The 27,391-nt window shown below is 41.7% G+C and overlaps 1 protein-coding gene across 2 annotated transcripts; it reads right to left on the bottom strand.

Moving 5' to 3' along the window:
* ppp1r13l (protein phosphatase 1, regulatory subunit 13 like) lies at positions 1-27,391 on the bottom strand. Of its 2 annotated transcripts, none has more exons than XM_074640229.1 (13): positions 27,235-27,391; positions 17,296-17,358; positions 17,060-17,181; positions 14,476-15,028; positions 11,998-12,090; positions 11,760-11,848; positions 9,878-10,250; positions 9,330-9,781; positions 8,961-9,095; positions 3,943-4,076; positions 2,964-3,130; positions 2,435-2,628; positions 1-2,329 (listed from the first exon to the last, which is right to left on the bottom strand). In XM_074640229.1, exons 2-13 carry the CDS (start codon positions 17,330-17,332, stop codon positions 2,294-2,296), a joined length of 2,385 nt encoding a protein of 794 aa, XP_074496330.1. In that variant the 5' UTR covers positions 17,333-17,358; positions 27,235-27,391; the 3' UTR covers positions 1-2,293. The 2 variants fall into 2 exon arrangements, with proteins under 2 accessions (XP_074496330.1, XP_074496331.1); XM_074640230.1 differs by lacking the exon at positions 27,235-27,391 and adding an exon at positions 17,633-17,867.

The raw sequence follows: 27,391 nt of genomic DNA, 5'->3' as shown, positions 1-27,391 counted from the left end.
TGTGATTCATGTATTTATTGAGTATTTTAAACATTTGGTCACCCCTTGAGAGGAGTTACAGGTTGAAGGGGAACACCAGCCAAATTAAGAATTTTAATATGTTCTTTCCACGTCCGAGGAATGTCCAATCAGTATTTGTGAACATGAGCTGCTCTCTCTCTCAAAGACAGAAACCAGAGAAGTTAGCCTCAAACTTGTGATGTCATCAAGTATAAAGTCTAGAGTTGCTTTATAGACGATGAATGGGAGACTGATCTTGTGGACACACAGAATGTTTTTTTTCTTGTTTTATACCCAAATGAGCTTTATTCTATTGTAGTGTTCTTAGTTGTGAAACAGACATTTTCCCATATACTCAGAACATTCCCCTGGGTGCTCTCAGTGTCATTTAGAACAGTGGTTCCCAACCTGGGGTCCGGGCCCCCCTTAGGGGGGCACCAAAGATCACAGGGGGTGCGCCAGGATTTGTCTGCTCTGAGGTTGTCAAAAGTAGATTTGCACATGTCTAACTGTATATAATTTCTACAAAAGAATATATATTTATTGCTACTAGAAGGTCACCTTCTGTTCAACCCTGGTATTTAGGCACAGTAGCAGATAAAGATCAGACTACAATAATATTATTAGTATTATACTATTTATAGAATTAGATTCCAGTGGTGGCTGTGTAGGATTGTTTCCGACTTGTGTGAACCAAACATTTCTAATAACTCCAGAGCGTTGTAAAGTCCAAAAGTCAACATTTATTGAAAAAAGATAGATGTAATAATTTCCAAAATTCACAACATGTTTTATCTAATGAAATATTCTGCTTCAATCCATATTTGTTGGCGTTTAGCCTTTCAAAAATTTTCACTATGGTCAAAAACCATGACCCCACACAAAGGCAGGCACACACCTGTATTAACAGTAATTTAACAGCAACATCAATTTAATTTATTTAATAAAAAAAAAGACTAACTCATTTAATACACTGAATCACTTTATTCAAATTGTAATTTCTTTAAGGCTAATGACATCAGCTTTTCTTGGATACAATTAGGGGGGGCTTCAAGGACAATAGGCTGGGAACCACTGATCTAGAACATCTTTACCAATTCATTGTCTATGGAGCAGCTCCACACTTTATACCCAATGGCATCACAAGTTTGTGTTTTAGCACTTTAGTTTTTGGATTTGGGAGATAGTCGTTCATGTTTACAAATGTTTTTTTGGACTGTCTTAGACCGTAGGAATAACATGTATGAATCTTAAAAATGGGCTTAGTCCCCCTTTACGTGCGCAGCAGCCCCTCGCAACAAAAGTGTTACACTGGAAACTAATAAAAACACAAAACAAATGCATCACCAAACATTCATTCTACCACAGTGAATACACACACATCCACAAAAAGACCACTTTCAATATCATAGAAAAATGTTTTCTTCCAAAGAGATTAATTTATATAGGCAGCATAAAATGCCTACATGGTGTGTTAGGACTAGAGCCAAGTAGAAACCAGCCAGATGCAGCTAAATTTGGCTGATTTAAAAATATGTAAAGTCTACAGCCACATTTGTACGAAACACATGTTCGAAAAGAATATTTAGCTTGTAAAATCACGAGTGTGGCTTTTGTTAGGATTCATCGGAAAAACTATTTGCAAAAACAGTCATATGTACATAGAGTTAGCAATATCATAAAAGAATAAAAGCTCAATGTTAACTCCTGACCGCTCTCTCGATGCTTCTTTGACCTAGCAGCAGACAACTCTCCTCCAGTAATGAGTAGGTTGCTTTTGCTCTGATTGAAGCAGCCCTTTGCTAAATTGAGCAATCATGGGTCGTGTTTGTTGAGGGCACGCAGCTACATTGACCTCGCTGATGAGTGGACTACAGCCACTGTTTGCATTCTGATTACCAACCAGCCAATGAGTCAGAAAGGTCGACGTCTGACTAGAACACAGCTGAGCAAAACAGCAGGGAACACGGCCCTTTGTAACCTTTGGATAGACGGGCGTAGTTTGACAGAAGAGGTTTAGCACAGTGCAGAGCTGTAGCTTCACTAGAAAAAAAATATCCTACAGCAGAGATGTCTTCTAGTCTAGAGAGATGTATCCTCGTCAGTGAGCCGTAAACGAATACCGAGACTTCTCCTTCAACTCTCCTTGACTGACAGATCAAAACCATTTCTCATGCCCTGCAGCGATACAGCCTTTCCATAATCACACAGACGCAGTCCTGTCAAATAACAGTGTGAAGCTGTAAAGCACACGCAGTCCTCTGCTCTAGTTTGACCATCATCAAGACACCGCTTAGCAGAGAGATTTGGGTCGAACCTTTGGGAAAAGCTGGAAAAAAACAAAATGTTAATATTCATTTTTTTTTTCTCTGCATGACAATCAGGAGGTGAAAGCTAAATTGTTCAACCCTTCATTTATAAATTGGTATCTTACCCCAAAGTAGTTGTTTGGAACGAAGCCCTCCCTGCCACAGAGCGAGGCCCACCACCAGTCCGAGCCTTCAGGTTTCTGCAGGATGGTGACCATGTCTCCCTCTTTGAAGCCCAGCTCGTCGGTTGCCTGAGACGGGTAGCTCCACAGAGCGTACAGCACCCCGCTGTTCTCCGCGCCCATGGCCTCCTCCACACCTGGGATCACAAAGAAAACAGGTTATGTATGCATGTTTAACACTTCCCTTTAAGTTCCCTTGAGTGAGAATATTGGCTAAAAGCCATAGGCTAAAAGTAAACATGAGTTTTACAATGGATATTTTAACATCAGCTTTATGATGTGTACGTATGTGAATGACTGATGGGAGACTAAGACTCAAACCCGTCACATTTAACAATCGGTTCAAAGAGCAAAGGTCGGAGCCCCAGGAACTGTCAAATGGTGTCATTTTATGATTTGTTCTATTATGTTTGACTTTTAGCATTTAATAGTGCCGTGTCATAGGGTGTGTGTGTGTGTGTAATTGTCTCACCCCTAAGGAAGGTCTCGCACTCCTCAAACCCTACAGCGTAAGGATCACACTTCTGGGAGGCGGTAGCACCGTCGCTCTCCGTCATGGCCACGACGGCGGCTCCGTTCCTCACCAGAAACTCACACAGAGGACGGTCGTTACAAGAAGCTGCACAATGCAGCGGAGTCCTGTGGGCCAACAAACCGGCAGTTAATATATGTAGCAGAGTACAATCTGAAAATGTCACATTATGAACTCCACACATTGGCAAACTCAAAACTTAACCTGCAACCATTTATGTGCTGAGTTACACAACACCTTTACAGGAGGCCAAAGACAACGAGAGAGACAGTGGTGGAAGAAGTATTCAGATCCTTTACCTTTCAGTGTATTATTGTACTACTATATATGATGTTTCGGGATTCATATTACTACTGCATTAATGTGTATGTTGCATTTTACCCATGGTTGTGCAAATTTGAACTCCTTTAAATAGGCCTACTGTTGAGTAGTTTAATCTACAGCGATGCATCATATTCTATAAGATCATCATATGTTTGCAGCGTTGCTATCCTGCAAGAACCACATTATCTCTAAAAAGTCAACTTTTCATGAGCTCAAATGTCCTGCTTTCAGCTTTGTGACGATGCATTTTCCAGCTGATCCAAGAAGGTTTTAAACAGTTTATTTAGCTTAAGAAGCACACATAAAGAAGAACACATAAAGGAACACTTCATCCTTCAGTTTATCAAAAATATTCAAAATCAACACATCTGGACTAAACTAAAGCTGAAATGTAAATGTAGTAAAAAGTACAACATTTGCCTCTGAGACGTAGTGGAGTAGAAGTATACAGTTTCATAAAAGGGAATGGGAAGTACTCAAATAAAGTACAAGTGCCTTGAATTTGTACTTAAGTATAGTACTTGAGTAAATGTACTTAGTTACATTCCACCGCTGGAGAGAGGATACAGGTGTGAAAGAATAAGCAGATGTTTACCAGCCGTGGCTGTCTGGTGCGCTGACATTGGCTCCAATGCGAACCAGGAAATCCACCACATTGTAATGTCCCCCACAAATGGCGTTGTGAAGGGCAGTGATGCCTTCATCATTGGGTTGGCTGGGGTCGTTCATCTATGGAAGACATTTTACACAGAGTGGATTCATCAGCTAAACTGTAAACTGTAACTAGAAAATTTTGCAAGAAATTTTGACCAGTGTGCTTGGTGCTGGGGGGGGGGTCTGAGGACCATAGTGAGGTTATAAGAAGGGGGATGATAGGCCCAATAAAGTCCAAAGTCTAGTGACCCGTTTAAACTTTGAATCATTTTTCTACATTAAAGTATGGCGACTCTGAATGGCCCTAAAGACGAGTGTTTTTGAGCTCTCTTCATGTCAATTTGCCATTCATTCCTATGGAGCAAAAAAATTGCGCTTTCGCGCAATTTTTTCAGGAGCTGCTGAGATTTCTTTCGATAACAGTGACACCAGCCTTCTCGTACACTGGGACAGCCTTCATGTTGAGAAGCAGGGTGAACACCTTAATGGGATTGTGGACTTGGTCTTTCTTGTACCACAGGTACACCGCGTCCCCTTTGGTCCCCTCGCTCAGGTTAACACTCACTGGCGTGTATTTTTGCTGCTGAAGGGCATGATACTCAGCATCATCAGTGGAGACATTCAGATCACTGAGTGCACGCCCGGGGTCGGTGGTCTGACGGTACCAGATGAAGACATCGGATCCTCCTGCACCCTTGTTAGTATCTTCATCCACACGGATGTAACCATTCTTTAAGTAGTTGGAATCTGCTCCGTAGGAATCAGTGACAGTGACATCACAGATGTAGGTTCTCTTCTCTCTCTTCAACCAGGCGTGGATCCAGTTCCCTCCAGCCTTGCGGTTCAGATCACAGGCCAGTCTCTCCAAGTCATTCCGAAACTTCACGGCTTCACTATCTGCATTTGTAGAGACCTCAATGTCCACTATGGGAGTATAATACTCTCCGGACCCTCTGAAGTACCAAAGGTAGACACAGTCCCCTTTTGCTCCAGCATTTAGATTTCTATCGATCTTTTTGTACCCTGCATCGATCAATCCAGCAGCCATGTCATTGTTGAATGTAACTTGGAGCTTGGTGATTGGTACTGACCCACGTTTGTACCAAATGTAGATGTCCTTTCCCCCTACACCCTTGTTCAGATCAATATCGATTCTCGTGAAGCCTTGGTGTTGGAGCTTATTTTTGCCTGTTCTAAAAATGGTGTATTGGAATAATTCCGCATACTGGGGTCCCTAAACAGTTTTAGAATTATATAAATTGGGTATCACTGTAAAGCTGAGACTCTTGTGGATCCAATGAGCCTAACTGTATTCATGTGTGATGATGTTAGTCCCCATTTTGAAACTTGGCCTAACTGTGTAAAATGACTTGTGGTGACCTCTAGGATAATCACAGCCTCATGAAACTTTACAGCCACAAACTAGAGACCTGGAGCATTCAGAGCATGGATGGCTTTCCTAGCTAGGTTTACAATAAGGAGGTTTCTGCAGGATTGGTAGGTTATCCAAGATGGGATAGCGTCTGAGCTGCATCTCAAATGAATCTTTAGGTTCCCAGCTCAGATGATGTACACCAATTCTATTAGCTTTATTTTGACTTGGAGGGGTAAGGATAAGTTATATTAAAGAAAATTACTTATACTTTTGGGAGGGAAAATCAGCTAATTACATAAAAAGTTATTTTTATAAAATGGTTGCTATATCGTGACAGTAGTGCGTGAAACAGGTAACCTGAAAAAAATCATGTTCCTCTGTGTCCTCCGGTGCTCCTAACGGCATCTGCAAGATTTCACAGACCGGAGGAAAACAAGCAGTAAGAGCTGATCTGAGGTCTGCTGTCCAGCTGCCATCTACGAGAGCCAGCTGTCAATCACTCACGAACTCTGACCAAACGGTCAAACTAGGCAGCGCTAATCAAATATGAATCAATATTCTGTTATGTTAATGCCTATTTCTCTCCTCAGATGTTTTCAGAATCATCAGCGTGTCACGCACTCTAGCCCTTAACGACCCACGCAATACACACCCATTATAAAATCTGAAGCGGTCTGAAAATTTCACAAAACGTAAACTGCGATTTCGTGAAAACCGTGCCAGCCATCAAAAAATGTCCATTTGGCCAAATAAAGTCTCAAGTCTAGTGACCCGTTTAAACTTTTAATCATGTTTCTACGTTAAAGTATGGCGACTCTGTATGGCCCGAAAGATGAGTGTTTTTGAGCACTCTTCACGTTGATTTTCAATGCATTCCTATGGAACAAAAAATCCTGCTTTTGCGCGATTTTTTCGGAAACCGTTGCGCGAATCTCTTAGTCAGGTCATAGCACACGATTCCCGATCATTCCGCACGGTTTGATGTACTTTTTGTACATGTGCTGGCAACGCTGCCGGAGGAGTAGCGCGCCAAACTTTTAGGCGGAAGATGAAGAATAAGAAAATAAATGCGTCGAATAATAGACCAGTGTGCTTTGCACAAGGCTTTGCCTTGTGCTTCTAGGCACACTGGAATTACGCTACAAGAATTTCTGCTCTCAGATATTCTTAATCAACAAAGTGGGCTTTCTGTTTGTGTCTATTGTGGGGGTCTCCAACAAGTAATCGTTTCTGAGTGGCTCGCTGAAGGTTCAAAGAATGTGTACATATATTTGATAACACAAAGTAACTTTGTAAACCTATTCAAATTTCTATTCAATCAAATGACACAAAATCATTACTTGCCCATCAGCTGTCAACATTAGGCCATGTTAGAAGGATAGCAAGCGCACACCAGATTTGACAATGACAACAGAAAATAGCCAGGCCAAGAAAAGGCAAGAAATATACTATTTTTATGAGGAATGGGTGACAGATTTTTTTTTCCACAAATGTAAATGACAAATGTGCGTGTCTCATTTGCGGCGCGAGCGTGTCAGTTGGTAGAATATGTAACATTGAGCGTCACTCCAAAGTCCACATCAACTTTTCATGGGACTTTCCGGCTAGTAGTAGTCTACGAAACAGAGAAGGTAAAGGAGCTGGAAACAACAATTAAAAAACAGTCTCTGTTTACCAAACTGACGAAGAAGCCCTTCCCCTATGGCGGAATTGTAATAGAGGCATTGAATGGCTGACATGTTATTAAAGGGCCATAAAAGTATGACAGAAATGATGTCTGCTATTGGTGATTTACAACTTGGTGCTATGAGTAGCTCTCGGCCACTTTCATTTTGTCAAATTAGCTCTCAGAGGAAAAAAAGGTTGGAGAACCCAACTGGCTTTATCCACTTTATCCTCCTTCTAAAGCTACTTTCAGAATCACCTTGAGCCAGCTTTTAAACCACAGACTGTTAAAATGGAAGTAAAAGCTGATGTGCAGTATGAGAAACTTCCAGACAAATGTATTTCTGTATGAAGGAGAAGTAGCAGGGATGTGTTGAATGCAGGCTCAGCAAACCTTCCCTGACTGAATGAAAGTTAAGTTTCACATATATTTCAGTGTTTCTTAAAGTCTAAATCCAGAACTGGAGCACCTACTATTGCACTACACTTTACTGTCTTGACTAGTTTTGAGGGACTTTTTACCCTGTAAATCTTTTCTTTTTTTTTATGGAGGCTGCTGATGTAAGCTAAAAAAATGCATTCTCCAAAAATGAATTACAAAAAAATGTTTTTGTAAGAAAATAGATAAATATAGGAAACAATTAGAGCTTTCAAAGTTAACGCGATAACAACGTGTTAACGCAAATTCAGTTTAACGCCACTATTTTTTTAATGCATTAACGCAAATTACGATTTTCAGTTTTAAAGCTAGAGTGAAGATGAACGAAACTAGAATGGCACTCGGAGAGCGCAGACCTCCACCAAGGTGCGTGACTTTAAAAACAGATCACAGCTCACAGCTGGCGGTACCGTGAGGTGGTCGGCTTATTATTAACAAGGTGTGTTTCTGTGTAATGTATCGGCGGATGCCTCTCTCATTCAGGAGCTTTGTTATGTCTGTATAACGTTACACTACGTTGTCTCTCATCCCGTCATCTAGCGCTTTGTTCTTTGTCACCGCGGACGGCCAGCAGCTCCCGCACCTCGATGTCTCGCCACACACCCACACATGAATCTCTCTGCTCTCAGAAGGTCATGCGTCATCAACGCGTCATCAGTTACACTGCTCATGTGTTATACCCTGTGGTCTTAATGATCAGGCTGATTGGAATCCTTAAAATCCTGAATCCGGATCATGATCCGGATCGCCACCAAAATCTAATGGACTGTTCATTGTGCTACACCCCAACCCTCCTCATTCAAATCTGTCGCAAACTTTTGGAGTAATCCTGCTCACAGACCAACAAACAAACAAACCAACAAACCAACGTCGGTGAAAACATAACCTCCTTCCTAGGCCTAGAAGTAATTAGAAAACCTAAGGAATACATTGTTGTATTAGCTTGTTGTGAAGGAGGTTAAATAACGCTCCAAACTTACACTAAATTTTGGCGAGGAAAAACTGGTACGGCCATTTTCAAAGGGGTCCCTTGCCCTCTGACGTCAAGATATGTGAATGAAAATGGGTTCTATGGCCTTTATTTTAATGAATCAATTCATTTTTATCTTGTAATAAATCTTTATTCTCAATAGATTGTGTTTTATATAACTAGTTGGTAGTCTTTACATTTTGGATTTTTTGGCAAATTTCTTTGAATCAATTCAAAGTCTACAGTTTTAAGGATTTTGCTTCCCTTACTGAATCAAAGCTTCATGTTTATTAAAAATATATATATTATTTGTATATAATTATTAGTGCATTATGGGTATTATGGGTTTAGTATTTTAGGTATGATTACTATTACTGGGAGTAGTAGCAGCAGATAGCTGTAGCTGCAGTACAGCAGTAGTCGTACTTGCAGTGACAGTATATATACAATAAGGTATATTACCCCCCCACACACACACACACACACACACACACACACACACACACACACCTCCTGCACGGCCCTCTGCACTGTCTCAAGTTCTCCGACCAACGCTCCGTCCAGCAGCAGGACGAGTGGGCTGAGGCGAGCTCGCCTCCCAGTACCTTTGTCCCGCTTGGCCTGTCGCAGAATGGAATGGTAGCACTGAAGGGACACACAGGATAAGGTAAAACACTTGACAGCAGAGAATGTCATCCACCACAGGGATTTAAACCAAAATGTAAAGTTAGCTGTTTTATAATGAGAATCGTTGACAGATCATGTAGTTTTCCTTTACAGTGGGTTGAATGCATAATATTTAATAAGGCAGTTTTTTTCTAACAATTTGACACATTTCTGCTTGTCCAGAGATTATTACATCATCAGTTGCTTCCTTACTCTGAATTCAGGATGCATCGTGGGTGCAGGTAGAGGGGCAGGAGGCGTAGCAAAGTCCTCTCCCTCTGAAGAGCTGCTGGTCTCGCTACCTTGCTCCCCCTTCTGGCGGTGTTCCTTCCTGCGAAAAAGCTTGTCGATGAGATTCTTGTATTGGTTGGGCTGGTAATGGGAGGCCCTCTTCAGGGGCTGCGACTGGTCCGAGGAGCCCCGTCTCTTCAGGGCCCGGGGGATTTCTGCCCGCATGCGGAGCAACTCCTCCAGATTAGGAATCTCCTGGCTCTGGGCCTCAGGGGCCACCACTGGCTGTAGCCTGGTGGGGCTGAGGGGCCGGGGAGCTTTGGGAGCGCCCTCCCCTTTGCCTTCTGGCATGCTGGTATTCTCCGAAATCACAGGTATGTGATGAACCAAGTCCAGCCGCTCTAACTCTGCGTCTATATCCCCTGAGTTCAGCGCTGCAAAAAGATGGAAACCAAACCACATTTGTAACGCAACGTTAGTTGAACATAGAGAGTGTCAGAGTGTGTGTGCAGATGTTAAAGGTGTTATACCGTCACTGTACACGGCTGGCTGTCTCAGCTCAGGTGGGTGTTGCAGTGGATGGGGTACATGATGGAGGAAGTACTCCCTCGGCATGGGTACAGGTGGTTGGTGAGGTGCCATGTCACCCTCTCCTCCCAGGACTCTGGGGTGGCGGGTTGTCATCGCTCCCCAGCGGGGGTTTTGGAGACGCATGATGACGGAGAGAGGGATGGGCTTGCGCTGGCGGGACTGAGTAGAAGTCGGGGGAATGGAAATACGGGAGATGATGGGCTGAGGGTGGTAAGGGGAGTGGACTGGGGATGAAACATCTGGAGGTACTGTTATACGCGTGTTACGGGGGAGAGAGGCATTGGAAAACAGGAGAGATTGAGAGCGAGGATCCTGGGAAAGAAAGAAAAGGTCAGGGATAAATTCTTCTAATCTAATCCCAATCCACTGAATCAGATGACTGTATATTGTGAAGTGTCTCTCATCGTTCCAAATCACAGAGAATTATCAAATAACTCTGCAGCTCTATGCAGATATTAACCCTCCCATAGCTTGTTGTTTTGATTTTACGGCAAATGTATTGTGCAGTTCAGTCTCAATGCTTTCATAAAAAAACATCAAAAGGAAAATGAACACTAGGCTCGTATTCATCCGTTGGACAGAAACAGGGATGATAATATTGTTGCTTTGTGACTGCTGGATGGGGAAATAAATATTTCCTGAGACAACCTAACTTAAAGGGATAGCTTGGGTGTTTTGAGGTGGGGTTATATGAGGTATTCATCCATAGTCAGTGTATTACCTACAGTACATGACAGTCGGCACGACCCCAGTTTGGAGACGCAGACAGGAGTTATCACACAGGAGCAAAGCAATTTAGTGCTGTGGACGGGGGCAGCAGCAAAACACATTTTAACCACCTAAAAAAACAATATCAGTTTAAGTGTACGCTATAGTTAGAATATTTTTAACCGCTTTACTTTACAGCCCTCTCCAATGGGGAACTGAAGCCTTTGTGTCCATCTATCTCTCGCCAAAGCCACCAGACTCCATTGAAAAAAACTGCAATTTTTACCTTGCAGAACACAGAGGTTGCTGGGCTACCGCTGCCTCGATCAGTTAGTTTTTTTGTGTTATTGTGTGACTTTGGTTAGTTCAGATTCACCAAAGTCACACAATACCACAGACAAACTAACTGATCGAGGCAGGAGTAGACCAGCAACTCCCTTGTTCTGTGGGGCAAAATTACAGTTGTTTTTTTTAATGGAGTCTGGTTGCTTTGGTGAGAGCAGAGATTACAGCTTTAGTTCCCCGTTGGAAACATAGACCGTACAGCTGTCTCGTGGCAAGGTAAACTGGCAAAAATATTGCAAATATAGCGTACACTTAAACTGATGTTGACAGTTTTAGGTGAGCCTTTCTTTTAGGTGGCTAAAATACATTTTGCTGCTTTACATCCAGTACATTGCTTTGGTTCTGTGCGGTAACTCCTGCCTTCTTAATACACTGACTATGGTTAAGTACCTCATACATCCCCACTTCAAAACAACCAAACCATTCCTTTAACAAGCCAGTAACACTGTGCTGACTGTGTATCACACTGCTTTTAGCAGTTTTGATGGTTTTCTGACCCATAGAGGCCAAAAATGGTCTAATGCATCTTTAAAAAAAGAAATGCGTTTTGAGTTCAAGAGGCTGGTGAATCCCCGCCCACAGTCTGTTAGCCAGTTCACCCTGTTACTGGCAGTACCTCCCATTTCGTGGAGATCTGTGGCTTCTCAACAACTCGAGGGAATGGCTTAACACAGATTTAAGAAAAAAAGGGTTCGGGCTACAACATAAACCACACAAATAAATCTCTCACAGCACCTCTTTGAAAGCCTCTCTGTTAACACCACCCACCTTTTTGGGGCTCGGGGCCGGAGGAGGGCCATCGAGGTTGGACTCTCTCCAGCTGCTGTTTGGCACAGACGGCCGCAGCCAGTCTGTCTCTGTAACAGGAAAGTGTTACATTAGAAAACAGAGACCACATATAGAACAGCCAGAGCGCCAGGTCTTGTACCCAAATGGTTTGCCCTGGACTTATTCCACAACTTCACATACAAAATCAAAGCTGAGAGAGTGTCAGAAGTCAACCAACTGTCATAGGTGTGGTGAGATTTCTTCTCGTAGGACACATCAAGATCTGTCTCATTCCACTTGCCAGAACTCTTTTGCCGCTGCACACCCTCATCTGGGAGAGAGGGAGAGATTGGGAGAGAAAATAAGAGAAGAAAGGAAACACAGGAAACAGTGCCAGAAAGAGGGAGACATTACAAAAGGAGACTTCAGTATTGCAGTAATTTACAGGGCAGTATTTCTCCAAGACATTTTATTTGTAGAGTTGGAGAATCTGTGAAAGGGCCCTTAAACCCAGAGTAATTCAATTCTTTTGGATAGGTTGATGGAGTATTTTCGTAGCTAAGCTCTGTTAGAATGTTTAAAAAATAGGGTATTTTTCTATTTTTGTGGCAAACTGGCATGTAAGGCTAAAAATAACTAATACAAAATATCATTTAAATAATGTTGTTTGAAGCTGCAGGGGTTGTGCAACAGCTTCATGGTATGATGAAGGGCCGTGCAATGTGGTGCTTGTTCTTATCACTGGTTGTGTAATATGTGTGATGTGTGGTTGTGATTTGCTTTAGTACATGTTGCTTTGTTGCCTGTTTCTTTATTATTACTACTGTGGAGGCAGCTATATGAAAAGACGATGCGTCATATCATGTGTGCAGCATTTGAGCCCAAGACAAGTTTCCCTATGGGGACAATAAAGTACTGTATATTGTATCGTACTACTATACTGTATAAAGATATGAAGCCCATCTTTTTGTTCTGTCAGCCTCCAGAGCTTCACACCCATCTTTAATGAATACACACTGTTTGGGGTTCATAAAAGCTGCAGTAGGCAGATTGGAGCAAATATCATTAAAAAAGGTTATCTTTCTAAAACGGTCACTATATCCTGACAGTACTGCATGAGAAAAAAATCATGTGCATCAGTGTCCTCCGGTGCTCCTAACGGTATCTGCAAGATTTCACAGACCAGAGGAAAACAACCAATCAGAGCCGAGCTGGAGCCTTGCCATCTCTGAGCAGCTGTCAATCACTCGCAAACTCCGATCAAACGGTCAAAACTAGGCAGTGCTGACTAAATATGAATCAATATTCTGTTACTGTATTGTCTATTTCTCACTTCAAATGTTTTCAGAAACATCTTGTAGTGTACTGTTTAGCTGTAAAATGAGAAAGTTTGTGAGATCAATTGAGGAAATACCAAGCACCGCCCACCAACTTTCTCATTTTACAGCTAAACAGTACACTACAAGATGTTTCTGGAAACATTTTACGTGAGAAATAGGCATTACAGTTACAGAATATTAATTCATATTTGATCAGTGCTGCTGATTTTGACCGTTTGATCAGAATTTGCAAGTGATTGACAGCTGCCTCTGTTGAATGAACAGCCAATAGGAACACTCTCCGTGAAATGACCTGTGATTGGTCAAAGTCTCCAGTCAAGGGCTAGATTTTTTAAAGCCTGAAAACAGAGCCATGAGGAGGAGCAGGAGTCTAGTTATCTCTCAGAACACTTGAATTACAATATGCTGAAAGGTTATTATGGCATTTTTGCCCAATGACGGCAAAAATATACTGCCCACTGCCGCTTTATCATGACAATTGACTTATTTATGAGCTACTACTGTGGTTGGCAGCATTGCTGACCCTATCTGCTCCCTTGAAATACCATATCTAAAAAAAACTGATTCATCACCAAATTAGAAAAGATCACTGAGGGACAGTTCAGAATTTCTGGTTCAAAATGTGCATTGTCATCATGTTGACTGAAGAGTACCAGCTTCATGCTTAAACAGCACATCTGTAACTGAAACATCCACCCCAAGACAAGACTGCTTCTATTTCCAAAAGTATCCCTCCTTCACGAAACATTACAATGCTGGTCATATTGCAAATACTGCAGCACAAAGCCCTCGATTATACGTTGAGGTGATATTTCTTTTATATACAGTATGCCACTCTTTCAGGTAGTTTCCCACCTTGCATGTGCTGTCAACTCAAAATGATTACAATGGGATAATTAAAGGCAGGGTTGACAATGCTATCCAGTATCCACTATTTGTTATATTGGTTGAAATGGTCTTTACACCCCGACAGCGATCCATTACTGATTAGCTCTGAAAAAGGACTGGAAAAGAGCCATCATCCGTAGCTGCTGTAATCCTGTAAAAACGTCTACCAATCACTGCCTCACGGTCTGCTTGGAAAGATCCAATCAGATGTCTCCCTGCCTCCCTGCTCGTACTCTACCCTTGGCGTGCACCAGTCTGAACTCAAAGTGCGTCGCCGCTGCAAGTTTACTGGAGAATGGAAGAGAAAACTCAACCAAAAGTAGCACTGCCGCGGTTACCGCGTTACCTTGGATGAGCCCCGAGGGGGGGGGTTAGACGGAGCTCCTGAGGCAATGCTACTTTCAAATGATGCTAGCTTTCCAACATCGTCGCCCCGGTTTTTAAATATTTCTGCTGGGTTTAGTTGCCATCTAACTACAGCCACTTACCAGGTTTCCTGAAACCTCCAAAATTTCGAGGGAGCGTGCTGGATCCTGGATTGAAAGACAAAGGAGAGCGGCTTCTGTCTGCGCGAGGCGACCTGCGGCCCATCTGGCCGCTGTCGTACGGGCTCAGCAGGTTGGAGGAGGGCTGGGGCGAGGTAGGCCAAGGTGGCTGCTCAAAAGTAGAAGCCGTGGGGCTCGGAGAAGGGCTTCTATCCACGTAACTGATTGAGCCCCGTGGGCTGCTGTCGTAACGAACGGGGGAATTACGCCTCGGGGTGTGAGGCGAATGTCTGGGGCTCTTCTGGACGTACGAGTAGATGTCGGACCCAGCTCGAGGAAGTGGAGAGCGTGCCTTCCTCTGGATCTCGGGGGATGAGTGTGGGCTGGGGTAGAAGACAGTAGGGGGGGATGGTGTGTTTTTATTGCTGTAGAAGACGTCCACGGGATGGAAAGTTGTTGAGCTCGGGGAGAAAGGCTTGGAGCTGGAGCTGCCATTACTGCTGCCACTTGACTCCCTCGTGAAGATGGAGGTGTCGGACAGCCCGGTGGGGCTGGTCTGAAGGGAAAATGTATCTGTTATTAATAAATATTAAATGGAATGACTATATCACTGTGCTGGGTATCAAAATGTTTACATTGTTTCATTTTAACAAAGATATAACACTTATTTTGTTGGCATTCAACAACTGCTGCACCAACGGGTCTTTGACAGTCTGTCAATAGAGTGCTGCAGGGCTGACATATTTTTGTAGGCCAACCAGGAAGTTAGCATCGCCTTGGGTTCCCCGACAAAAAGCCAATGGGATTTTTCCATTGGGTTTTGGATTATTGCAGAAAATAAGCTCTGTGGCAAACAAATGTTTATGATACTTACACGTTTTTCTCCGTAAAATAATCTTCACAAATGACCACCACGTTTATGATTTTTGAAGCTTGAATACAATCGGCAGAAGTGAAAAGCTAACGTTAGGCTGTAAACGAACTACAACACGGTCTCATTACTTCACGTCGCCACCACTAAACTAAAGTCGTGATGACATTTAGTTGTCTCATTTAGCCACTTGTTAGCAAACCACCTTTTTGAAGTCACGTAAAGGATTCAAAATTGACGAGTGGGGTATTTACTTTATGTCGTAGAACAAAACGTTAAAATTAGGGCTGTCAAAGTTAACGCGATAATTATGTGTTAACGCAAATTTGTTTTAATGCCACTAATGTCTTTATTGCATTAACGCAACTTGCGATTTTTAAGCGGTAGCGGGCTCAGTTTTCAAGCTAGACTGAATACTGATACTAGTATCATATGAAACTAGAAAACCTAAGAAATCCATTGGGACCAACCATGTCATACTAGCTTGTCACAAAGGAGGCTAAATAACACTCCAAACTTACTCTAAATTTTGGTGAGAAAAAACTGGCATGGCCATTTTCAAAGGGGTCCCTTGAGCACTGACCTCTAGATATGTGAATGAAAATGGGTTCTATGGGTACCCACGAGTCTCCCCTTTACAGACATGCCCACTTTATGATAATCACATGCAGTTTGGGGCAAGTCATAGTCAAGTCAGCACACTGACACACTGAAAGCTGTTGTTGTCTGTTGGGCTGCAGTTTGCCATGTTATGATTTGAGCATATTTTTTATGCTAAATGCAGTACCTGTGAGGGTTTCTGGACAATATGTGTCATTGTTTTGTGTTTTTGATTTCCAATGATAAATATATACATACATTTGCATAAAGTAAGCATATTTTCCCACTCCCATGTTGATAAGAGTATTAAATACTTGACAAATCTCCCTTTAAGGTACATTTTGAACAGATAAAAATATGTGCAATTAATTTGCGATTAATCACAATAAACTATGGACAATCATGCGATTAATTAAATATTTTAATCGATTGACAGCCTTAGTTAAAATCTCTCAAGCTTGTGTTAACCACAGACCTTATTTCAGGCATCTAACTAAAAACCCATTCAAAAAACCCATTGACTTCCAGACGAAGGAACCGGAAGTGCTAAAATACTAACTCATTTCCGGGTTTTAGGACTCATTGTTGTCAATTTCAGTTTTATTTTTATTTGGTAGGGACGTTGCAATTTAACATAATGCCAATACAGGGCATGAAACTGATGTGCTGCACACAGAGTTTATAGCTATTGCTAATGCACATCTCTTGCACCACTCTATGGATAAGACTCATGGAACATGTTGTTGTTGAATATATTCACAAGGTAACTATTGTTTTATTTTGAGTAATATAAAAAGGTGTTTAACTTTTATTGGCCAGTACAGCTGTAGATACCCATTTATCTTAGAATATGGACAGATAAACCCCAGGAGCACATTTTATCTTTTAAGAAAGAATGATGAAAGAAACCCGTGAATGGAAAACCCAGATAGAGACCAACTATGAGAGGGTGCGAGACTTCAACTCACTAAAGAGGGACACTCTGGAGGAGACCAGTACTGGAGGTGTGTTTATGTGTGTGTGTGTGTGTGTGTGTGTGTGTGTGTGTGTGTGTGTGTGTGTGTGCGTGTGTGTGCGTGTGTGCGTGTGTGTGTGTGTGTGTGTGTGTGTGCGTACCTGAGACTCAGCCTTTTTGTTGTTGTTGTTGGAGGAGGCCTCCTTCAGCAGAGAGTTGAACTCTCTGGATAACTCATCTGCTGTAGCCAGCGATGCATTCAGATCATCATTTATCGTCTGGACTGAACACAAACCACATAAGCACCACAGACAATTAGCACAGGATATTACTCCCATGTGCACACATATACACTGAGCCAAAGACAAAGACAAGTCAAGGATAGGTGGAAACTCACACAGCATGCTGCTGCCAAAGCTCGTCTGAGAACTCATGGCTGTGAGGTAGCAGCGCTCGGCTCCTGACAAAAGGAAACACACCAGTTAGGAGAAAATTGTCACACACCCTTCAACTGACAAGGATATCACAATGTCATTAGGTAGACTCCCATTCAGCACTAGACATTCTATGGGACTTGGCGTGCCTCAGTCAACGATAAAACGCAACAAAGATTTGCACGAACAGGCTCTGCTCTGTCATTCCATTCCACTGAGCCTTTGACTCTTACTTTGATGCAATAAAATTAGACTTGCTGTGGCTTCAAACTGAAAACGCTAAGGAGTGTTTAACCCTACCCTTTCTCTCCTGCTGAAGGCTCCTAGCCGTCTCAACCCTCCAGGCGCTCTGACAAAGAGCCAATTTTCTGTGAGCACATAACCTGAACAACCTTCATGTCTACACAAGCCACAATGTCCTCATTCTTTGGCAACTGCAAAAAAAAAAAACGCTTGCAGGCATGCTTGAAACAACGAATCACTCCACTAAATGACCTCCCAGTCCTTTGAGGCCCCTTTCAGGAAAACTGGTGTCTGTCCTGTTTGCTGACTCAACCACATTATCTGGGACGCCAGGTGTTCCAACTTAACATCACGTATGACTGGTCTGTTTGAAAGACTGTTTCAGACAGACAGACAGACAAACAGACAGACAGACAGACAGACAGACAGGTGCACCGCACAGATAGTCAAGTAGGTGACAGACTATATTAAAAATCCAAACAGCTGTATATGCCAATAGGTCAATTAGACAAGACTGGTTGCAAAAAGCTATTCAATGCTATGCCAAAGAATCACTGCATGCCAAATATCACTTAAAATATCTGCATGGGAAATGATTCTTCATCATTAAACATTTCTGGTTTGATTTTCTGCTCACTAATATTCTAATGCATATTTGTATATATTTCATATGTGACAACAACAGCTGTCAAATATTGAGGAAATAAAGACTTTGGGTAAATAAATTGTCAGCTTCTATTTGTTTTGCAGTAAGTGTGACAAATGCTAGTAAAAGAAATTATATAGACCTTAAAATAATGTTCAATAGCTTAGAACAGAAGGTAAGTTGCGAAAATGTCCAAAAAGCTCTTGCGAGACTCGTTGATTGACGAACTATCATAACCTTAAAGGGATAGTTTGGGTGTTTTGAAGTGGGGTTGTATGAGGTACTTATCCATATTAGGTGTATTATACAGTGGATGACTGTCAGCACGCCCCCAGCTTGGAGAAACAGACAAGGATACCGACACCCAGAGCAAAGCAATACAGTGCTGTGGACAGGGACGGCAGAAAAACTTGTTTTAGCCACCTAAAAGAAAGGCTCACCTAAAAATATCAATATCCGTTTCAGTGTACGCTATATTTAGAATATTTTCACTGCTTTATTTTGCCTTCAGACAGCCCTTTTCCACGGGGAACTTTACTGAAAGTGAAACGTATCTTTGCTCTCTCCAAAGCCAGCAGGCTCAGATGACAAAAACAGTACAGTTTCACTTTCAATGAAAGTTTGCGGTCGGAAAATATTCTACATATAGCGTACAATTAAATGGATATCACACTTTTTAGGCACTAACAGTGAAAAAAACTTTGAAAAGCAACAGCGCTGACAGAGCTAACAGTGTTAACCTGGGGGGGAACCGGAGGGTGGGCGCTGCGCTTCTGCAACGGCGCCGTTGGTCAGGGCAGAGCGGCGGCCATGAGCCTGCCAGTGGGGCACGCTCACATGCAGTAACATGCACAAAAAAGCACTAGTGGCCGGCCCAGCTATGTCAACAAAGCACGGAGAAGCCCGGATTACAACGCAATCAGAGGAAGAGAGACTTCCTTCTCTGCTCAGGTAGATATTACTCCTCTGTATCTTTATATAGACAATAGTTGTTTCATGCTATATTAATGTTTTGGATATTGTATAGAGCCCCTTTAAAATACAAAATATTAGTGCATCTTTCTCTTTTAAGTGCTGTACAGCCTTACTACTGTGGAGAACATTTTTAAAGTCCTGATAGGTCTTCATGTACATGACATAAATACCATATTAGTCTAATATATTATTCCCATTAAACAGTAAATATGTGCATGTTGGAGTTGACAAAATATCTGAAAATTGAAGTTAAATTGAATGTTTATCCAAGTGTGTCGAGCCTTCCTAACACACCTGTCCCCCATTTACAATCGTGCCCTAGTTGAACTAATACCGGCCATGTTATTATGGTCTTACAGACAGACAGAAAGTGAGGTCAGTCTCTCATCAGCCTGTGAAAAATAAGGAATCCACTGTCACTGATGATTCAACCGCACGGCCTGCTATGTGACCTCGCAGATATTTTGGTACGTTTCCTACTTCAAAAACAAACCACGGCTACTCTTATACTGTATTAAACCATCAATTTGTTTTGTGTATTGTCTTATAGACATCACTCTGTGAGAAATTGATGTAGTTTATTTTTTTCTTGTGCCCACTATCCCCTAACGTGCCTTGTTCTTCAGGTAATTATACCAGAGTAACCTCCGTTTGTTGGAGGTTGTACTTTTTTCAACTTCAAACTTATTGAGTAGTTGTGTAGAAATAGAAACCCAGATATGATAGGCCACTGTAAGACAGATTTGTAGCTTGAAAGGTAGCCTATTAATTCCCAAAGTTTCAATGGATGCTCCATGTCTCCTCCTGCTTCAACTCTTTGCTAGGTTTAGGTTCAATATGTCCCAGACGTTATTATTTGTATCTATACATGGGAAACAAATGAAACTGATATTGATCTCACTTTGGGGAAGACAACAAAAAAGCTGCAGGGTTCCTATAAGCTTCTTTTGTTAATGTGGGCATAAACAGGAAGGGGTAGAGGATGTTTATCTTTGTTGCCAACCCAGTTTGTTATTAGGCCTGATACAATAGGTGCACATACAAATTGTGCACCTTTTAAAACTAGACCAACGTCTGGATAAGCCCCCAGCACCAGTTGAACATTAGCCAGGGCCAGAGGAAAACATGTGTTATGTAAGGTCATCAAACTGAAGTGTACAGGCTGTAGCCGGGAATTGTCGTGTCTCACATTCCTCAGCACTCCTCCCAGTGAGGCATTCGCCTGACACACACAGTCTGGGACGCTCATCTCCGTCAAGAGCAGCTCACACAAAAAGAGATTACACTCTCACTGACTCACAAAGGTTAGGTCGATCACTCACTCACTGAACTCTGCCTTTCCTGCACACAAATTCATTCACCTCGCCCCTTAACGATTTTCCCTTCACTGGTTCTATGACAATTTTTACTGTGTTGGTGACTGTTTGTGTAATCTATTGTTACTCTGTCAGTACACCATCAAAACTATATTTTATTTTATTTACTTTTTTAATTTAATTAGTACATATTTTGTACTTGTTTATGAAGTTTATTTTTAGCTTTACTCAAGCCTTATTCCCCTGTTAATGTGTCTTAACATAATCAAAAAAGCTGTAAAACAATAAGTACTTAAAGGTTCTCTATATAATATCAAGAACATTAATATAGCAGCAAACAACTATTTGCTATGTAAATATATAGAGGGGTAATGTCTACCTGAGCAGAGAATGAAGTCACTCTCCCTTTGTGTGTGTTGCAATCCAAGCTTCTTCTTGCTTTGTTGACATAGCGTGCCGGTTGCGCGTGCCTTTTAGTGCATGTTCGTGCATGTGCGTGTGCCCCACTGGCTAGCTCACGGCTGCCGCTCTGCACTGCTCTCATACGGCAGTTACAGCTGATAACGCCATCCCAACCGATGGCGCCGTCGCGGAAGCGTAGCACCCACCCCCCGGTTCCCCCCCCCCCCCCCCCCAGGTAAACAATGCTAGCTCTGTCAGCACTGTTGTCTTTGTTTTCACTGTTAGCGCCGTTAGCTACGAGCCATTGCCATGTTGAGAGCCGTGTGGAGGCAACATGTGTAAGAGATGTAATTAAAATGGCTAACAAAGTGTTTTGTCAACTTAAAGGGGACATATGAAAAACTCCCTTTTTCAGTGCTTATGCTCGACCATTTGGGTATCTGGAGTGCCTACCAACCCACAAACTGTGAAATAAGACAACCCAGACAGTTTTTTGTGGGCTTCCAAGATCAGAAAACATGTGATTCAGCAAGCTATTCATATTTGACTCCCCTTCCTATGTCACATGTAGGCTCATTAGAATATAGGCTACCGCCCACAGCTTGAGAACTATCTTTGCAAAGGTGCTCCATATTTTTCTCGCAAGCCAATCAGAGCAGAGTGGGCTTTTTCAGAAGGGGGGTCTTAAAGAGACAGGCGCTAAAACAGAGCGTTTCAGACAGAGGGTGAATACAGGTATATTCAGACAGACAGGAGGAGAACAATAATGTGTTTTTTGAACATTAAAGCATGTAAACATGTTCTAGTAAAAAAACAAAATACAAGTATGAATATGAAAATGAGCATGATATGTCCCCTTTAATAATGATAACAATAATGCATTTTAAAAGGTTCATTCACAGGACAATGGACAGAACTCAGGGTATTGCCTTACTTCCCTTATGACTTTATACTTCTCCTTCTATCATCTCCCATCATTTTCGTTTTTGTTGTTGTTTGAGGTGATAGATTATTTTACAACAAAATGATCTTGACAGCTTGTGTCAGTAATTTGCATCTTGTCTTCCTTTGCTTTTCTTATCAGCATATTTTATTACTGTGCAAATAAACTAAGGTAAACTCAACAGCCTTGGCCGGACTTTGTAAAATGAAGGTTTCAAGAAGAGAAGCATATAGTGAAGTTTTAGGAACAGGCAACATACATGCATTTATCACATAAAGTATCAAGTGAGGCAACTGTTACACCTTAAACGCACAGTAGAAATGGGGTGTTGGTCTGTAAGTTTTGAAACACAGAGACATTAATCATCTGAAAATGTGAAGTGGACTGACAGCTTGTGGCCACTGCAGCGGTCCTATCCCGTACTATTCCAGGCTTGCGGATCTGCTGCTGCACTTTGGTTACTTTCTCAAGAGAAGTTTCCTGGAAACCATATGCACTTTCTGTCCAGTTCCTTTCCAGTCTTGTGATTACGATGTCAGCTGGTTCTACCATTTTAACATACAGCAATTAGCTCTCTCGAGTGGTAAGCCAAGATGAAAGCCACAAGATGAAACAATGAAGGAGTAACTAAACTACTGTATACTATTAACCATTTGGGAACTTTGTTAACGGACACTCAGAAAAGCAGAGAGATACTGTGGGTGGCAGCAGGGAGATTTAAGGATTATAGACAATAATCATTAGCTTTGCAGGGTGTGTCTGACCAAGACTACAAGCGGTCCCTCCCTCTTTCTCTTACCAACAATTGCAGATTACGCATCTACTGTAACCTACTACTCTAGTTTCTGCTGGACTCCATTCATTTCCTCCCCCTCCTGTTGGTTCCTCCTTCAGATCCTTTCTTCAGATCCTTCTGGCTTTGTCTCTGTTCACTTTTGGCAGGAAACTTGGCTAAGACTGAATGATAAAAAAAAATCCCCTGATACAACTGAACAACTCCCTTTGTGGCTTGCGTTTCATTTCTCTTTGTTATGGAGTCCTAAAACCTAAATATTAGAGCTGGGACGATACACCTATCTCTCGATTCAATAGTATCACAATACTTGGATGACGATTCGATATGTATTGTGATCTTTAAGTATTGCGATTATACAAGTATTGTGATTCGATATTACGATTTATTGCGATTTTTGTTAGCTATTTTAACACTAGACCATGGAAAAAAGTTGAATCATACACTTCTAGGGACTTTTACTGTGGAAAATATCTAAATTAATACATTGAATATGTTTAATTTTCAGCATGTATGTAGTCAGAGAGTCTTGAAGTCAAATATATCCATCATTGTCAGGCATTATTTATTAAATGTTTTCCAGCAACCCAAAAATCAAAGAATAAAGACATTTCCTTCATAAATTAGTGGTATTTTCTTTTAATTTATAAGGGACATGTAATGTTTTATACTTCTGGTAAATATAATCTAATGAAGCTTATTTCCATATATGTATTTTGTATATACATTTCCCTTTGTTAACACCTTATTTTGAAAGGCGGACGTAGTCACACGTTTATACTTCCACTAACTTCGCCAAGTCCGTCTCTAGCTCTCCCCGTCAGCTCCGTTCTCTTTATACATCCATGGTCAGCTCCATCGGGGCTGTTTGAATGCATTTAACATAAATGTCAGTATATGGGTGCCCTACAGTTGTAGCGTCAGACGATTTGACCACGGAGATGAGAGTGTCGGCTGGGTTGAGCGCTCGTTACCTCAATACGATGACGTTTCCTGTCCATGACAGAGTTAGCATGCAGCTTTAGCCGTGATGTCTAGCTCTGCTTTTCCTGCAATGTGTGAAACCCAAAGTGTTTCCATACTTCACTGTATGTGTTGTGTTTACCACTTTGGATATAAAATGTGAGGGTGAAGGTCGTACCCACGTGGACTCTCCGCTGTTTTCTACTTTCTCGTCTCAGCTGGCTGCGGTTTGTTTTGGTTGACGGATATGGAACGGATATGACGTCACGTTACTCTGACTACAACAATAAAAGTGGTAACTTCCTTCTACCTCCACATTGACTCAAATGAAGCAAATAAAGGAGCTATGGATTCTGGCATTAAAAAATCGATTTCAAAATTGTAAAAAACAAAACGCGATACATAGGTGAATCAATTTTTTTTCCACCCCTACTAAATCTGTCTGTATGTCATCATGCAGACAACATAAACTAAATAATGTCCCACAGGAGAATAAACCTCTGCCCATGATACACTCTCTTAGGTTCCAGTGGAAAACATAAACCCTTGTATTAAAGTTTAATTTCCACAAGGTCTCTTAACTGCTCTTACACAGCTTGCTTTGAAATATCTGCAATATCATTGCGTCAAGTCACTTTTCATGCCAGATGCCCAATGTCAAAGATAACATCCAGTGTGATGTTTACATTGGCACACCACTATCTCATGTGATGGTAATCGTTTGACATGGGCTGTAAGCATTTCTGGATTCTGACAGGAGATTAAGTCAAATTGTGCAAATACAAGTGGGAGGTATTCTGTATTTATCATGTAAAACATCACTTTGTGGTTCTCATTTTCAGTATCTGCCAAAACCACAGAAAGAGTGTTTCCCAAAAAAGTTGCCATAAAGTAATAAGTAGGGCTGTCGATCAACTCAAATATTTAATCGTGACTAATCGCATGGTTGTCCATAGTTAATCGTGATTAATCACACATTTTTATTTGTTCAAAATGTACCTTAAAGGGAGATTTGTCAAGTATTCAATACTCTTATCAACATGGGAGTGGACAAATATGCTTGCTTTATGCAGATGCATGTATATATCTATTATTGTAAATCAATTAACAACACAAAACAATGACAAATATTGTCCAGAAACCCTCACAGGTACTGCATTTAGCATAAAAATATGCTCATATCATAACATGGCAAACTGCAGCCCAACAGGCAACAACAGCTGTCAGTGTGTCAGTGTGCTGACTTGACTATGACTTGCCCCAAACTGTGGGCATGTCTGTAAAGGGGAGACTCGTGGGTACCCAGAGAACCCATTTTCATTCACATATCTTGAGGTCAGAGGTCAAGGGACACCTTTGAAAATGGCCATGCCAGTTTCCAAAATTTAGCATAAATTTGGATTTGTATTTAGCGTCCTTCGTGATTCCTTATGATTTCTAGTTTCATATGATGCCAGTATCGTCACTGTAGTTTAAAACTAATTTGCGTTAACGCGTTATTATTGTGTTAAATTTCACAGCCCTAGTAATAAGCTGTGTTGACGTTTTTTTCCTAACTGCGTGAGCTGTTCACTTCAATTTGAATTCCATACTGACATACGACTGTCCATAAATGGCTCATCATAACTTACAGACTAAAACACCTGTGAGTTTCTCAGATACAAAAACTCCACCCAAAGTACTTATTTTTATTGCACCCGCACCTACCTTCCTACACAAGTAAACATGCATGCACTATCACGCGCACACAAAGCACATTCTGTTCATGAGAGCAACAGTTATTGACAAAGACAACAACAGCCTTTAACAATGCAGCTCCATTGATCTTCTGAAGCTCAGGATGCAACAATCAGTCTCTGCAGACACTAAGTGGACATACACTATGGACCAAATGATATTTCTGAGATAACAGCTAATCCCTAAACTAATTTACCTTCATTCTTCTGTTGTTGTTCTTCTGTCTCTTTTGGCACAATGGCTTCTAGCACTCTCCAGCTATCTCTGTCACCTCTAGAGCGACTCAGGAATCTCTCAGTGCAACACAACATAACAGACATTTCTGGCAAGTTTCACGCCGCGTCCAATTCCTGCAGGGTGTCATGCTCATGTTGAGGTGCAAAGAGCACAAAGCAGGGCCATTACCAATGAGTGACAGTCAGATGTAGTGTATCTGCTGCTGGCATGTGTGAGCATGCACAGATTATATAATTTAAGAGAAAGTCAAATGACAGTAACAGTAACAGGTTACAGCAAGTGGATTGCACAATGCAGCCCAGCTGGTTTCTGACTGAGACCCAGAGCAGAGCAAACATGTTGGATGTACGCCATTTAAATCCTGCTCTGACAGGAAGGTTACTTTCAGATTAGCAGTCCATGCAATTAATTCAGCAAATAACTGACACATCTGAATTTCTAACCAGCAGTCACAAGAAACAGTGCGTAAGGAACTATTTGTTTCGTGTTTATCACAGCATTACACCAAATCACCATTAAAGCTTCAGTAGGCAGTATATTTTTGGCATCATTGGGCAAAAATTCCATAATAACCTTTCAGCATATTTTAATTTGAGTGTTCTGAGAGAAAACAACACTTCTGCACCTCCTTATGGCTCTGTTTTCAGGCTTTTAAAAAATCTAGCCCGTGATGGGAGACTTTTACCAATCACAGGTCATTTCAGAGACAGAGAGCGTTGCTATTGGCTGTGCTCCAGCTGGTGGGCGGTGCTTGGTATTTCCTCAACTGATCTCGACATGGCTGCTGGGTCACAAACGTTCTCCTTTTACAGCTAAACAGTGCACTACAAGATGGTTCTGAAAACATTTGAGGCGAGAAATAGGCATTACAGTAACAGAATAGTGATTCATATTTGATCAGCGCTGCCTAGTTTGACCGTTTGGTCGGAGTTCAAGAGTGGACAGCAGACTCCAGCTCGGCTCTGATTGGTTGTTTTCCTCCAGTCTGTGAAAACCTGCAGATGCCATTAGGAGGACCGGAGAACACAAGCGCACATGATTTTTTCTCAAATTACCTGTCTCATGCACTACTGTCAGGATATAGTGACTTTTTAAAATCATATTGCTCCATTTCTACCCACTGCAGCTTTAATATCATGAATCTACTACACAATATGGTGAACATCCAAAACTATACCAACATAAAAGATCATAAAAATACCATTCAATCAGATAAGAGCACTATTAAATCACTATTAATGACGCCACAAAACTCCTCTAGTCCCTGTAGACTATAGATAGAAACTCAGGTGTCTTGGTAAAGGGTGCTGTATACTGGCTGAACATCAGTCTACCGATATCCAGCAACTTTCCTCTGTGTTTGTAGACTGTGAGGCATGCCAGGCAGAGATGGTAACATCTGATGTTCATTAGTTTGAGAACAAGCTCCTCCTCGCATTGAAGACCCCTCACAATGACCGAGAAACCCACGGAGACAATCACTCAAAGGGAGAAAAAAAGGCGTTTTCACGACTGGAGCTACCAACAGACTCAAAGAGCTACACTAACTCGCACAACACAGACACGATCTTACACTAAAACATGTTTCTCCACCTCACACGATAGCCTATTTGGCACGCAGATATAGATGCGGAAAAACTTCCTTACCTCAAATCCAATGAGAGCCCTTTTTGTTCTTCTGTCCCAGATCTGAGAGGAAAGCTGAGCCCTGTTCAAAGTTCCTTGTCTTCCTGAAGAAGTAGCTCAGACTGTGTTTGTCTCTTGTGGTGATTGCTCCAGACATTTAGTCATAGCTGCGCACTGG

The sequence above is a fragment of the Sebastes fasciatus genome, chromosome 7 (assembly GCF_043250625.1).
Source record: "Sebastes fasciatus isolate fSebFas1 chromosome 7, fSebFas1.pri, whole genome shotgun sequence".
Lineage (NCBI taxonomy): Eukaryota > Metazoa > Chordata > Actinopteri > Perciformes > Sebastidae > Sebastes > Sebastes fasciatus.
Note: the sequence above shows the minus strand (reverse complement) of the source record. Positions and strands in the feature narration are given on the sequence as shown.

Bases quoted from the DNA above. Each gene is read 5' to 3' on its own strand.
- ppp1r13l (XM_074640229.1), bottom strand. From the start codon at position 17,332: ATGAGTTCTCAGACGAGCTTTGGCAGCAGCATGCTGT. The intron at 9,096-9,329 runs GTAAGGAAGCAA...GTGTCCCTTCAG, and splicing joins CGATGCATCCTGAATTCAGA to TGCTACCATTCCATTCTGCG. The intron at 2,330-2,434 runs GTAAGATACCAA...GTTTTTTTCCAG, and splicing joins TTCCAAACAACTACTTTGGG to CTTTTCCCAAAGGTTCGACC.